General features: G+C 43.8%; 1 protein-coding gene across 3 annotated transcripts; it reads left to right on the forward strand.

The window, feature by feature from the left end:
• Positions 1–2431: 2431 nt before the first annotated feature.
• rnf34a (ring finger protein 34a) lies at positions 2432–12613 on the forward strand. Of its 3 annotated transcripts, none has more exons than XM_029677851.2 (8): positions 2432–2553; positions 4801–5019; positions 6756–7133; positions 9742–9804; positions 9979–10180; positions 10312–10341; positions 10577–10621; positions 11312–12613. In XM_029677851.2, exons 1-8 carry the CDS (start codon positions 2548–2550, stop codon positions 11497–11499), a joined length of 1131 nt encoding a protein of 376 aa, XP_029533711.1. In that variant the 5' UTR covers positions 2432–2547; the 3' UTR covers positions 11500–12613. The 3 variants fall into 3 exon arrangements, with proteins under 3 accessions (XP_029533711.1, XP_029533713.1, XP_029533712.1); XM_029677853.2 differs by having other exon boundaries at positions 6810–7133; XM_029677852.2 differs by lacking the exon at positions 10577–10621.
• The last annotated feature ends 1935 nt before the right edge of the window (positions 12614–14548 follow it).

A 14548-nucleotide genomic window follows, 5' to 3' on the forward strand; every position in this document is an offset into this window, starting at 1 on the left:
TTTGAATGCTTAGCAAGACAGACAAATAGTCAAATTCACACACATATCGAGAGAACATGCCTGGTCATCCCTACTGCCTCTGATCTGGCGACTCACTAAACACAAATGCTTGGTTTGTAAATGATATGTGAGTGTTTGAGTGTGACTTTCACTTTTACTTGAGTCATCCAGTATGACAATTGGGTACTTTTCCCACCACTGCATATTGTTAAAATTAATTTATAAAGTAAAAAAAGATAGGTTTTAAATCAGACCATTTGCATTTTATGATCTGACATTTACTTGTTATTATTAGCTGTTGAATTAAATATACTACATCTTTATCAACATAATATTTTCTGAAATAAATCATTATATCAAAACCATTCAATTGTACATGTCCTACTATAAATACAGGGGGGGAAAACAAGTGAAAAATGGTCTCCTTCATTCTATAGAAATCACAAATATAATCAATTTTCAGTTTCAATCTTTCCAAAACATTTCACGGGATAAATTATTTGTTAACATTTTAAATGAAACGTCCTTTACCTTGTTACTGATACAATATTTTTAGGAATCGTCCATGCAGTATATCACCATAGATATTCAACCCAAAAAATCTTACTGAGGGAAATGCAGTATCACAAACAATATTCCTATTCTGTTTATTACTACATTTCAGTGGTGGAAAAGTACCCAAATGTCATACTTTAGTAAAAGTAAAGACATATTTAGAAATGTAGTCAGTAGTGTAAAGTACTTAAGTACAATTTTTTTTTAAATACTACTTAATTAAGTAGGTTTTATGGGTATCTGTAATTTACTATTTATATTTTTGAAAACTTTTACTACACTACACTCAATACATTTCCCCTGACACCCAAAAGTACGTGTTCCATTTTGAATGCTTAGCAGAACAGGAAACGATCCAATTCACACACTTATCAAGAGAACATCCCCAGTCATCCCTGCTGCCTCTGATCTGGTGGACAAACAAAACACACATGCATGATTTATAAATGATGTCTGAGTGTTGGAGTGTGCCCCTGGCTATCAATTTAAAAAAATACTAAAGTATATTTAAAACCAAATACTTTTAGACTTTTACTCAAGTAGAATTTTACTGGATGACTTTCACTTTTACTTGAGTCCCTGTCTATTAAGGTATCTTTACTTTTACTCAAGTATGACAATTTGGTACATTTTTAACCCCTGTAGTTAAAGTAAAAGTTGACTGCAGTCAAAACTTCATGACCTTTAATCACGTGGTTTTTGTAAAGTTCATGCAGTCAGTCATGTAGGCACACAGGCAAGGATATTACTGCCAGAAAGATTGCACCTAAATCAACCATTTATCGGATCATCAAGAACTTCAAGGAGAGCGGTTCAATTGTTGTGAAGAAAGCCTCAGGGCGCCCAAGAAAGTCCAGCAAGCGCCAGGACCTTCTCCTAAAGTTGATTCAGCTGCGGGATCGGGGCACCACCAGTACAGAGCTTGCTCAGGAATGTCAGCAGGCAGGTGTGAGTACATCTGCACACACAGTTAGGTGAAGACTTTTGGAGGATGGACTGGTGTCAAAGAAGGGCAGCAAAGAAACCACTTCTCTCCAGGAAAAACATCAGGGACAGACTAATATTCTGCAAAAGGTACAGGGATTGGACTGCTGAGGACTTTGGTAAAGTAATTTTCTCTGATGAATCCCCTTTCTGATTGCTTGGGGCATCGGGAAAAAAAGCTTGTCCGGAGAAGACAAGGTGAGCGCTACCATCAGTCCTGTGCCATGCCAACAGTAAAGCATCCTGAGACCATTCATGTGTGGGGTTGCTGTTCAGCCAAGGGAGTGGGCTCACTCACAATTTTGCCTAAGAACACACCCATGAATAAAGAATGGTACCAACACATCCTCCGAGAGCAACTTCTCCCAACCATCCAGGAACAGTTTGGTGACAAACAATTCCTTTTCCAGCATGATGGAGCACCTTGCCATAAGGCAAAATTGATAACTAAGTGGCTTGGGGAACAAAACATTGATATTTTGGGTCCATGGCCAGGACACTCCCCAGACCTTAATCCCATTGAGAGCTTGTGGTCAACCCTCAAGAGGCGGGTGGGAAAGAAGAAAAAAACACAAATTCTGACAAGCTCCAGGCATTGATGATGCAAGAATGGGCCCAGATGTTACTTGACAGCATGCTATGGCGGTTTGCAGAGGTCTTGAAAAAGAAGGGTCAACATTGCAAATATTGACTCTTTGCATCAACTTCATGTAAAAGCCTTTGACACTTATGAAATGCTTGTAATTATACTTCAGTATTCCATTGTAACAAAAAAATCTAAAGAGACTGAAGCAGCAAACTTTGTGGAAATTAATATTTGTGTCGTTCTCAAAACTTTTGGCCACGACTGTACTTGACAAAATAGATCAGCTCGAACGCCCCCGCGGTCTCGCTTAAGCTCGAGATGCTGGTGGAAAGAAGGGAGACGTAATGAAGTGAGGATCTCTGGGTTGTTGCAATGGTCAGATTATCAGTTTATTGCCACAAATTCCACAACCCGGAGTTGCTATGAAGGTACAATTATTTTCGAAATATTTGTAGTTAATTCTACTCCTCAATTCTCAGTAGGTTATTGCTGTCAAGCTAGCTAGCTGTAGTTGACTCTATATGTAGCATTGATGCTTAGTAACTAATGTAGCTAGCTATTAGCTACTGTCAGTATGAAGCTAGGTACAGCTTGTACAGCTTGTTGCCGAAATAGGCTAGCTAGTTAGCTACTTGGCTAGATTTTATTATTTAACTGTATATGAGTTAGCTAGCTAGAATAAATAGTTTATTCAGGCAGATTCTCGATAACCAGTATTCATGTTCAATGTCAGTAGTATTGATGATTGTCCCCACTACCAAGGGAGAGTAACACAGTAATAGCTTGATGTTTTGCATCTGTGTCTAACGCTAGGCTACTAGCTAGCACGGTCAGTAGATTGACTGTTTGTCTTGACTTGTTTGTGACTGATATTTGTGATTTGAATGGATAGTTCAAATCCTCCCTCCTAGGAAGAAATCTTCTGGTCAATTATTGATTTTTGGAATGTATGTTAATTGTCTGTAGGCTGTTTGTTTTCTGCATCTGTAGAAATCCTAACGCTCATTGGGCATAATATTTAGCCTTTACAGTGGGAGTTCTAATGTTCATATACAATTATCAGATTGTTACCCACTTAATGCATTTTTTAAAACGTTCTACCATCTATCTTCAATGAATATGCATTAGTAAGGATACAAACACATACTTTATTTAATTTAATCATGATACAATCTCAAACTTAGACAGCTGTGGTATTTTGCAGATATTAATGGATGATGATTGGTAGAACCTTGTGTATATTCAGATCAGTAGGGGACTCAATGCAGGTACAAGTCAATGTACACAAGCTGATTTACCAGGAGAAACTGCACCTTCAAGAGAAACACCCCCACAACGCATCCAAAAAATGTAAATATATTTAGACTAATAGCAGCAGAAAATGGAACAGTATTACAACAGTATTACAACAGTTGTAATGGGGTGCCTGCTGGTGGCAGGGAAGTCAGGCGCAGGAGAATGAACTTGGTATAAACGAGCTGTTTAATAAGTATTCAAAACCTCCGAAAACCAAAATGTACCAAATAAAATAAGAGGGTGCAAAACCCGTCGCTCACCAGAACAACTAGAACGCATACATACAACAAACAATCACCGACAAGGACATGAGGGGAAACAGAGGGTTAAATACACAACATGTAATTGATGGGATTGAAACTAGGTGTGATGGAAGACTAGACAAAACCAATGGAAAATAAAAAATGGATCAGAGATGGCTAGAAGGTCGGTGACGTCGACCGCCGAACACCGCCCGAACAAGGAGAGGGACCGACTTCGGCGGAAGTCATGACAACAGTATTACAACAGTATTACAACAGTGGTAACAATAGTAGTACACCAATTTATGCACAAATTGATGTGTTGCCTGAGTAAATATATTCCTATATTTGACTACTGCACAGTACTATTGTTCATGTAACAGAGACTAGTATAAAAAGTAATGGGCAAATGATAGGGCCTACGTTTGGAAACTGATTACCTCATTGATAGAGATGGGAGTTGAACTGAAATTGATTTTGTGGAATTATCTTCCCATGTTAATACAGGGGAATGCATTCTCTAGTATTAAATTGCCAGGGAACAGATATTTAGTTGTCATTTGCAGCCTCTCATCGAGGTAATTAGTTTGTTCGTTTATTCGATGCATGAATCATTTTTCCACTACACACCTTCGCTTTCTCACACGTTCTCCCCTGCAGACAAAAGTATCCCATTTAGAGAAATGTTGATAGGATGTGTTGGATGTAGGTCTATTAGGACCGGTCATCATGCAGTCCCTGGGCATGTCTAGTCTATTGTGCCATCGTCAGTCGCCACAGAGCTATGGGCTATGCTTTTCATTTCCTCAGCCAAAACAAAGTGACGCCTCCAGCCTCTCCTGTGGCTGCAATATTAAGAGTATAATAGCCTGTGTTACCTTGACCACTCTATTTTTAGATGTTTTCACACTTGTAATAACCTGTGTGCAATACATTGCGCCATCAAGCCAATCTGTTTGTAGGTATCACTGTGATAATGACTATAGGGTGTCTGGTGTTGCACAGATGGGTCCTAGCTCAAGGAGAGGAGGCTTGTCGACACTACAGGGCTGTTGCTGGTGATGTTTGACAGGGATAACTCCTTTTCATGTCTGTGGAGCTCTGCAGTCTCTTAACACTGCTGTCTGTGTTCTCCAGGCGGGGGCCTCGTCCATGTGGGCTTCATGCTGTGGTCTGCTGAATGAAGTCATGGGCGCAGGGGCAGTGAGAGGACAGCAGCCTGGGTTCGGAGCCGGTGCCGGACCCTTTCGGTTTGCCCCCAGCGCAGGATATTCCACATATCCGCCCACAACCTCAGGGAGCCCCAGCCTCGTATGTAAGGCTTGTGGCCAGGCCTTCTCTGTCTTCAGGAGGAAGGTAGGTGTTGGGTTTGGGGACCATTGGGGTAGCTAGTAGACTTATTGTGTGAATGGCCTATGTCCCAGATGGTTAGAGGGTGTTTTATACGCTTTGGGGTGATGGCTAGGGTGTGTTTGATAGGCTTTGGGGTAATCAAGAAGGAACCTGTTTAGGTGTTTGAGCCATAGAATAGTTTATAATTGGTATTGACTGAGGAGACACTATAACATTTAATGCACTGATATTATTAGATATTTTATTAGATCTGATCAGAGTAGCCCTTATATGTTTATTCAAACATACACACCCTACTACAGTAGGCCTACATGTTAAGTAAGGGCCCGTGTTGATTAGTTCCGTCCTTAGACGTAATCTGATGTGTCCTCCGAGGGAGCCAAGATAAGAGATGCTGAATACAGCCAGTTACGTCATGAGACTGCACTTACGAGCCCATGGCACAGCAGTGGTAATTGCTACACTCCAAATCAAATTGTATTTGTCACATGAGCCGAATACAACCGGTGAATACCTTATGGTGAAATGCTTACTACAAGCCCTTAACCAACAATGCCGTTTTAAGAAAAATAATAAAATATTTAATAAATAAACTAAAGAAGGGAGAAAAAAAGGGACACAATAAAATACCAATAACGAGTCTATATACAGGGGGTATCGGTACCAAGTCAATGTGCGGGGGTTAGGTTAGTCGAGGTAATTGAGGTAATATGTACATATACGTAGGGGAAAAGTGACTATGCATAGATAATAAACAAGCAAGTAGCAGCAGTGTAAAAGAAAGGGGGCGGGGGGGGGGGGGTCAATGCAAATAGTCTGGGTAGCCATTTGATTAACTGTTCAGCAGTCTTATGGCTTTGGGGTAGAAGCTGTTAAGCTATGTTGAGAAAACCACATGTTTTTGTTCTAATGTAGTCTGTGGTATAAAAAAAAATTAAAAGACAAGGACTTAAGCTACTTCTTTAGTCTAGATTTAGATCAGTGTGAGGTTTTGTGGCTGATGCATGTTAATGCTATGGTCTGAAGTTTGTTAGGAGAATTTCTAGGTAAGCACTGTGCTTCATCAAAGGTTTAACCAGAATTCATCAAATGGCAGGGGGAAGGGGGTCTGTTGTGATGACAGAGGAGACGACGTCTCCATATTGCTGGGTTGAATTCCTTTACTCTGTCTGAACTGGTCCCTCTGCTGCTCTGCGTCACCATGCCAACACAGCGCTTAATCATGCCGCTTGCGTGTTATTACTGTTTGATGTTTGTGACATGAAATGAAGAACTGCCTGCCTCCCGTCCGACTGTCTGGAGAGGGAGGGTAACAGATGCACATGATTGAAAAAATGCAGTAACGGAAAAAAGACATCGACCTTCTGCTTCCTCATGGCTTATTTTGGGCTCCAATATCCCACATTCCTCATCTGTCCAACATAGCCTGTGAAGGTTCTATTGATGATCTCAGAATCTGTGTTGCTTTGTTCAGAACAAACGACCATTCAAGGTGTATAGAGGGAGATGTTTGCACCATTTAATAATTGAATGAGACATGATTTAATCTTCCATCTGCATGAATGTTTTAGTGGAGACAAGTTCTACATGCAGGATATTGTTAGCCTAGAGTACTGGGCAGGCTTTGTGGATCTTATTAAGGCACAGTGTGTCCTGGTGCCTACATTAGTCTGTGTCCATGTCACTTAGCCTGTCTCTCCACCTGCTTAATGCGCACACTCTATCTCTCTCTCCCCCAGCATATCTGCTGCGACTGTAAGAAGAGTTTCTGCACTCTGTGCTCTGTGCTTCAGGAGAACCTGCGTATATGTGCCACATGTCACCTGCTGAAGGGGACGGCCTTCCAGAGACCACAGCTGATGCGGCTGAGGGTCAAAGACCTGCGGCAGTACCTGCTGCTACGCAACGTCCCCACAGACACCTGCAGGGAGAAGGAGGACCTGGTGGACCTGGTGCTGTGTCACCAGGGGACAGAGGGGGAGGAGGACCCCGACAACCCCCTCTACACCCCGCCACCCTCCGCCGCACGTTCCACCTCCGAGCTGTCTGCGCTCTCAGTCTCCGCCTCTCAGGGGGAAGCTCTCAGCAGGAGCGACAGCTCAGGGACAACCAACCAGGTACATGTGATGCAGGTAGAGAGTGAGTGTAAAATGTGTTACGTGTGCTCTGACAGTGACTGAGGTCTAAATTAAGAGATGACTGCTACAAATACCTGTACTTTGCCTGCTCAGCTGGTGCAGAGAGCAGTAGAAGCTTTACTATGAATGGGAACATAGTAGTCCCCAATGTATCAGTGGACTAAACAGCAGGTGATTCATCCTAATCCCTGCCTGGACTGGAAGGATTTATAGTGCTCTGTGGAGGTTTCTGTCTGAGTAGGCCTGTTTGCGGTGACCATATTACTGGCAGACATTACCGCCGTAATATTCCACGTGACCGTTGAGTCATGGTAATCTCCTCTTATGCACTCAGGACTTGCATTGGTAGTGCCCAACTCACTAACGACCATCAGGTCCACTGGAGGCTGCTGATGTAACATTCCACTGATTCTGCTCCAGCCATTACCACGAGCCCATTCTCCCCAATTAAGGAGCCACCAACCTCCTGGGATCAGGTCCAAATGGCCTGGCTCTGTTGTCCCTCCATCAGGTCCTAATGGCCTAGTACTCAGGGCTCTATTGTCCCTCCATCAGGTCCTAATGGCCTGGTACTCAGGGCTCTATTTGTCCCTCCATCAGGTCCTAATGGCATAGTACTCATGGCTCTATTGTCCCTTCATCAGGTCCTAATGGCCTGGTACTCAGGGCTCTATTGTCCCTCCATCAGGTCCTAACGGCCTGGTACTCAGGGCTCTATTGTCCCTCCATCAGGTCCTAATGGTCTGGTACTCAGGGCTCTATTGTTCCTCTAACCACACTGACATCAATGCAAATACACTTTTTAAAACTCACCTCACTGTGATTGATCAATTTGAATAAAGAAGTTCAACAACCTGTTGAAACTGAGTGGAGAACATGTTTGTTGTGGATGTTGTTTCAAAGCCAACGAAATGGACAGTGCTTTCTAAGGTGACGATTAATTCAAAACACCCATACGCATATTAGAGCTGATGCATACTCATAGGCCTATATACTGTATGAGCCCAAGCCTGAAAATAAACACGGAATTTAAAAAATGATTGTGCCATTATACAATACATAGCCTAATAGCCTACCGCATATTACGCATGGCAGAAAAACGAAATGATTTTATGTAATTGGTCCAGCCTATACTCCAAAATTAGTAATCCCCTTTGAGTGTGGACTGTATTATCATGCATACTGGATAGACTGGTTACCTCATGCTACACTCCAATCTTTCTATCCATGAGTCTGGGAGAGAACATATAGGCCTAGGCGATGCCGTTGGTTCATTGATTGTGCAGGGTGGCTTACAGAGTTAGCCTACAATTGTAGAGAATTTGTATTTGATTTTGAATAGCTTAGTAATAGGGATTTTTATAATCAATAGGCTGACCTATTACCTTTAGCTACAGAATATCTCAAACTTCCACTGATATACCATCTAGTAATGAAGGGGGTCTCATTGTCATGGAAACCCCTCACAGCGAAGCCTTTTATCAGACTGGGACATTTCCAGGAGCCTGTTTTGGAGCTAGTTCTCCTGTTTATACAAGCCATGACCTTCTCTCCTTTATACCATCTCCTCCCCTCTCTCCTTCATTCCTTTCTCGAGCGAGCAGCGTCGGTGTTTCAACAGTTTAATGGAATATGTTTTGTTACTATTGATGTTCCCGAAACAGATTTCACTTGGTTTCCCACATTTAACCACTGGGTAGCTGCACGAACAGGGTTAGATAGCCCATGGCATAGAGTTTGGGGGGAATATCACCTGTCATGCAGCGAGAGGCTTAATGCACCTCAAACAGTGGTTGATGAAATCACCGGAGTATCTTACCCGGCATGAGTGAAAAATGCATTTGAGTGCAAACAGGTAACATGTATTTGTTCACCTGCTCGTGTTCCTGCCCATTTGATAATGAGCCATTGTAAATTGAAACAAATTTGACATAATATTGAAGACAAAATTAAATTGATAATAGTCTTGATGGGTGAAAATATGATCACTTGATGAGAGAACAGCAGTGTGTAGCCTGAGGCAAGGAACAGAGCACAAGCTTTTTTATGCGACTTTCTCAAATCGTCAATAGACTGTAGTCACATCATGCAGCCCATATATGTTTTGATTTCTAATACATTTGTATCATTCTCAAATAAAGTTGCCAAATAACTCTAAACCTAGCATATATAGGACCTGTTTCAAACGACAACTTTTACGCTCAACATAGCCACTTTATATGCACACTCGGTCCAGAATGGGAAATAATGGCACAGAACTTATAAGCATATCTTGTCTGATAAATGACCAAGCCGATGGCATGGCGCATAGCCAGATAACATACAGCAGGCCAACTCGTATTCTGTTCTTACATTTTCGACCTGCCTAAAATAGTGGAGTTATTGTGATGGTGTATATTAAATAGATTTGACTTTTTAAAATGTAGATGTTCCAAAGGCGCGCACCAGTGACTTGTATGCCTGGAGATGCTAAACGTGTTTATGCTAATTGACGGTCAATTACCGTGAGACTGGTAGTCTATTGCATGACAATAACCGGCTGACAAAGTGGCCCTCCGTCTGAGTCATGTTTGTTTTGTGTGTACAGGATATAGGCGACGCCACGTCTCTCTCCCTCCTGAACCTGGCACCCAGTGAGCACACACCAGAGGTAAATGATAAACCTCACTCCTAGTAGGCTGCTAACTGTAGAAATATGTCCTCTCACAGCGTCTGGAGCTTATTCAGAGGGGTGCAACATTCTCCTGTCCTATTTGACCCTTTCTTTCCAGTGCAGTATGTGTCATGTATGTAATGGCTTATGACTCTCCTCTCTCTCCTGCAGGTGAGCCCTCAGACGCGGCCGCGAGCGCGGGCCTCTCTCTCAGACATCTCCAGCCTGAGGGACATCGAGGGCCTGTCCGTTAGACAGCTGAAGGAGATCCTGGCCAGGAACTTTGTCAACTATTCAGGCTGCTGTGAGAAGTGGGAGCTGGTAGAGCGCGTCAGCCGCCTGTACAGAGAGACGGAGGAGAACATGAAGTCATGTGAGTAGCAGTGAGCCTGGTTCCAGATCTGTTTGAGCTGGCTTGCCAACTGCCATTTTGTTGTTTGCCCAACAAAATGGTGTGCAGTAGTTATTTTATCTAAATGTGTTTTCTTTCTTTCTTTCCTTCAGTGGAAAACGTCAACACAGCTATAACTGCAGGTAAAATGTAACTCCTCTGTCTGTCTTTTGTGATGATATGTAGTCTCTGGAACAGGAATGGAAAGTACAGCTACTTGACATGTAAACCCTTCAGTCCTCCTCAATGATATTCTAGCTCAGAGTTCCTGTATCCCATCAATGCTTTGTACCAGGGGTAGATGATGAGTTGATTTCTGTAGTACAAAAATAACATAATCAGTATTTACTGACTGTTGCTTTACTCCTTCCACACAAGTGGTGGCCTTGCCCCCTCCTCCCATCTGCAATGGAGGGATTGGAGGTAAGGTATCTGAAAAGGGCACATTTTCCCCTGGTCTCTCTTACTGTTGACCTGGTCACTCCTACCATCTCATGGCCCCTCAGCCTGCATGTAACACAGGCATCCAACCTCATACACAGCCCTCAGTCATGCATGCAGGAAGTATCACCTTACTTACTACATGTGGTCCCACTACTACTACTACTACTGCACATCCATCATGCTGTCTTTGTATCTTATCCATACCAAAGGTACCTTCATGCCATCTGAGCATGTCTAGTTATTGGAGGTTCTCAATGCCCCTATTCATTGCCAAGTAAGAACCAGTCACCCATGTGCCATCTTTAAGTTTATTACCTAGAAAGCCAAGATGTCTGTTAATAACTTCACACACACATTTCTAATAAAGCTAAATGAATTCACTGATACACCGTCAGGTGATGAAGAGGGTCTCATTGTCATGGAAACCCCTCATAGCGAACATTTCCAGGACCCTGTATGATGCTTGCCCTCTGGTTTATACCAGCCATGACCTTCCTAAGATAAGGCACTCTGGATACAAGAGCGAGGAGATATTTTAGTGTGCTCTCTCACTGGCAGTGCCAGCCTCTTCTACTTCTTCAGGGCTTGACATCATCATTGCTCTCCTCCACTCTGATCTCTATGGAATGTCCTGTTCTTCTCTGATTCCTCCCCTCTGTCTTCCTCCAGATGGGGAGAAGGCCCAGCTGACCAACGTGGATGACAACCTGTGCAGGATCTGCATGGACTCCGTGATCGACTGCGTCCTCCTGGAGTGTGGTCACATGGTCACCTGCACCAAGTGCGGCAAGCGGATGAGCGAGTGTCCCATCTGCAGGCAGTACGTCGTGAGAGCCGTGCACGTCTTCAAGTCCTAATGTCTCAACCCACCACTTCCACCATGTCACATCTTCAAAACATTCACCTCCAGAGAAACAGATCTGTGTTGTTCTGTCCCAGTTGTGTGTGTTCTGTTGTTATCCCCTGAAACGCTTACATTATTTGCAAACTTGATCATGAATTTGAGAAATGCAGTGTGTTCATTTTTTCCCACTTCATTTCTTTCTTGGGACGAATCAGTGTTTGACCAATGAAAAGGAGGGCAGCAGTCTACCCTTTATATTAACCCATTCCATTTCTAAACACATCCTTGACGTTTTCTCATCTACCGTATTTTTGTGTTATGCTTTTGCTTACTTATGTTGACTTTTAAACAAGAATGTGAGCTGTGTGTGCGTACCATCGTTCCCAGGTACCTACAGAGTGAACCACTAATTGTGACTGTCCCAATGACCAAACCATATCATGTAATGTCTGCCCATATAGAGGTCTATTTTGATTTGGAAGGAAATTCTGTCATAACATCTTAGCACTGAATGTTAAGATGAATAAGAAAACAGGTGCTAAATACGTTCACGTTTTTCATGTTTTCCGTTTGTTAGTATACCAACTTAAATTGTGGATATCGTCACTGTCTGAAAACCTTTTATCTCCCCAAAAAAACTTCAGGAAATGACCATATTTTCCCATTAACGGAAATACAATTATGAAACTTCAGAAGCTATTTCGAATAAATTTTATTGGTCCTAGAGTCAAATGTTCAGAGTACAACATTGAGGGGAGTTACTGCTTTCAATAGATGAAAAACACAACTAAATTTAAAAAAAGAAGCATTATGAGCACGTAATTCCATCAGACAGCAAAAATATGCTTAGAATATTTTCAGTTCTTTCTTGGAAGTGGAGAGAATATTGTCTTTTTAATTAATACATTGTTGTAGTTAACACAACTAATCAAATATATAGCTGCAAGTTAACTGCCACTTGTGGAATATAAAGTATATTGAGGAAAAGTGACTTGCTGTACAGTTGCATATAATGTTTCATATCAGTATGAGATGTACATATCTATTTTTTTCCATTTGATTTGAATGTGTAATTGAATTGAAGATTTCCCTCAGATTAGTTTATTAAAGAGTAAGGTTTCACTGTCCGGTGGATTGAAATGTGTTACTGCATTGGTTTGCTTGAGTGGTCTGTCCTCAAATGAGAAGCAGAGCATGATGACAGTCTGTATGGTTGCATCCAAAATGGTGCCCTATGGGGCTTTAAACAGTACATGGCACCCCATGCCCTATGGGGCTTTGAACAGTACATGGCACCGCATGCCCTATGGGGCTTTGAACAGTACATGGCACCCCATGCCCTATGGGGCTTTAAACAGTACATGGCACCCCATGCCCTATGGGGCTTAGAACAGTACATGGCACCCCATGCCCTATGGGGCTTAGAACAGTACATGGCACCCCATGCCCTATGGAGCTTAGAACAGTACATGGCACCCCATGCCCTATGGGGCTTAGAACAGTACATGGCACCCCATGCCCTATGGGGCTTTGAACAGTACATGGCACCCCATGCCCTATGGGGCTTTGAACAGTACATGGCACCCCATGCCCTATGGGGCTTTGAACAGTACATGGCACCCCATGCCCTATGGGGCTTTGACCAGTACATGGCACCCCATGCCCTATGGGGCTTTAAACAGTACATGGCACCCCATGCCCTATGGGGCTTTGAACAGTACATGGCACCCCGTGCCCTATGGAGCTTTGAACAGTACATGGCACCCCGTGCCCTATGGCGCTTTGAACAGTACATGGCACCCCATGCCCTATGGAGCTTTGAACAGTACATGGCACCACATGCCCTATGGGGCTTTGAACAGTACATGGCACCCCATGCCCTATGGGGCTTTAAACAGTACATGGCACCCCATGCCCTATGGGGCTTAGAACAGTACATGGCACCCCATGCCCTATGGGGCTTAGAACAGTACATGGCACCCCATGCCCTATGGAGCTTAGAACAGTACGGCACCCCATGCCCTATGGGCTTAGAACAGTACATGGCACCCCATGCCCTATGGGGCTTTGAACAGTACATGGCACCCCATGCCCTATGGGGCTTTGAACAGTACATGGCACCCCATGCCCTATGGGGCTTTGAACAGTACATGGCACCCCATGCCCTATGGGGCTTTGAACAGTACATGGCACCCCATGCCCTATGGGGCTTTAAACAGTACATGGCACCCCATGCCCTATGGGGCTTTGAACAGTACATGGCACCCCATGCCCATATGGCACCCCATGGGAGCTTTGAACAGTACATGGCACCCCATGCCCTATGGGGCTTTGAACAGTACATGGCACCCCATGCCCTATGGGGCTTAGAACAGTACATGGCACCCCATGCCCTATGGGGCTTTGAACAGTACATGGCACCCCATGCCCTATGGAGCTTTGAACAGTACATGACACCCCATGCCCTATGGAGCTTTGAACAGTACATGGCACCCCATGCCCTATGGGGCTTTGAACAGTACATGGCACCCCATGCCCTATGGGGCTTTGAACAGTACATGGCACCCCATGCCCTATGGGGCTTTGAACAGTACATGGCACCCCATGCCCTATGGGGCTTTGAACAGTACATGGCACCCCATGCCCTATGGGCTTTGAACAGTACATGGCACCCCATGCCCTATGGAGCTTTGAACAGTACATGGCACCCCGTGCCCTATGGGGCTTTGAACAGTACATGGCACCCCGTGCCCTATGGGGCTTTGAACAGTACATGGCACCCCATGCCCTATGGCGCTTTGAACAGTACATGGCACCCCATGCCCTATGGGGCTTTGAACAGTACATGGCACCCCATGCCCTATGGGGCTTAGAACAGTACATGGCACCCCATGCCCTATGGGGCTTTGAACAGTACATGGCACCCCATGCCCTATGGGGCTTTGAACAGTACATGGCACCCCATGCCCTATGGAGCTTTGAACAGTACATGGCACCCCATGCCCTATGGGCTTTGAACAGTACATGGCACCCCATGCCCTATGGAGCTTTGAACAGTACAT

Source organism: Oncorhynchus nerka, linkage group LG13 (genome assembly GCF_034236695.1).
Source record: "Oncorhynchus nerka isolate Pitt River linkage group LG13, Oner_Uvic_2.0, whole genome shotgun sequence".
Taxonomy (NCBI): Eukaryota; Metazoa; Chordata; class Actinopteri; order Salmoniformes; family Salmonidae; genus Oncorhynchus; species Oncorhynchus nerka.

What these genes read in the sequence shown, in the direction of transcription:
- rnf34a (XM_029677851.2), top strand. An exon ending in TCTCTGTCTTCAGGAGGAAG is followed by an intron (nt 5,020 to 6,755) that starts GTAGGTGTTGGG and finishes TCTCTCCCCCAG; the next exon opens with CATATCTGCTGCGACTGTAA. An exon ending in CTGCAATGGAGGGATTGGAG is followed by an intron (nt 10,622 to 11,311) that starts GTAAGGTATCTG and finishes GTCTTCCTCCAG; the next exon opens with ATGGGGAGAAGGCCCAGCTG.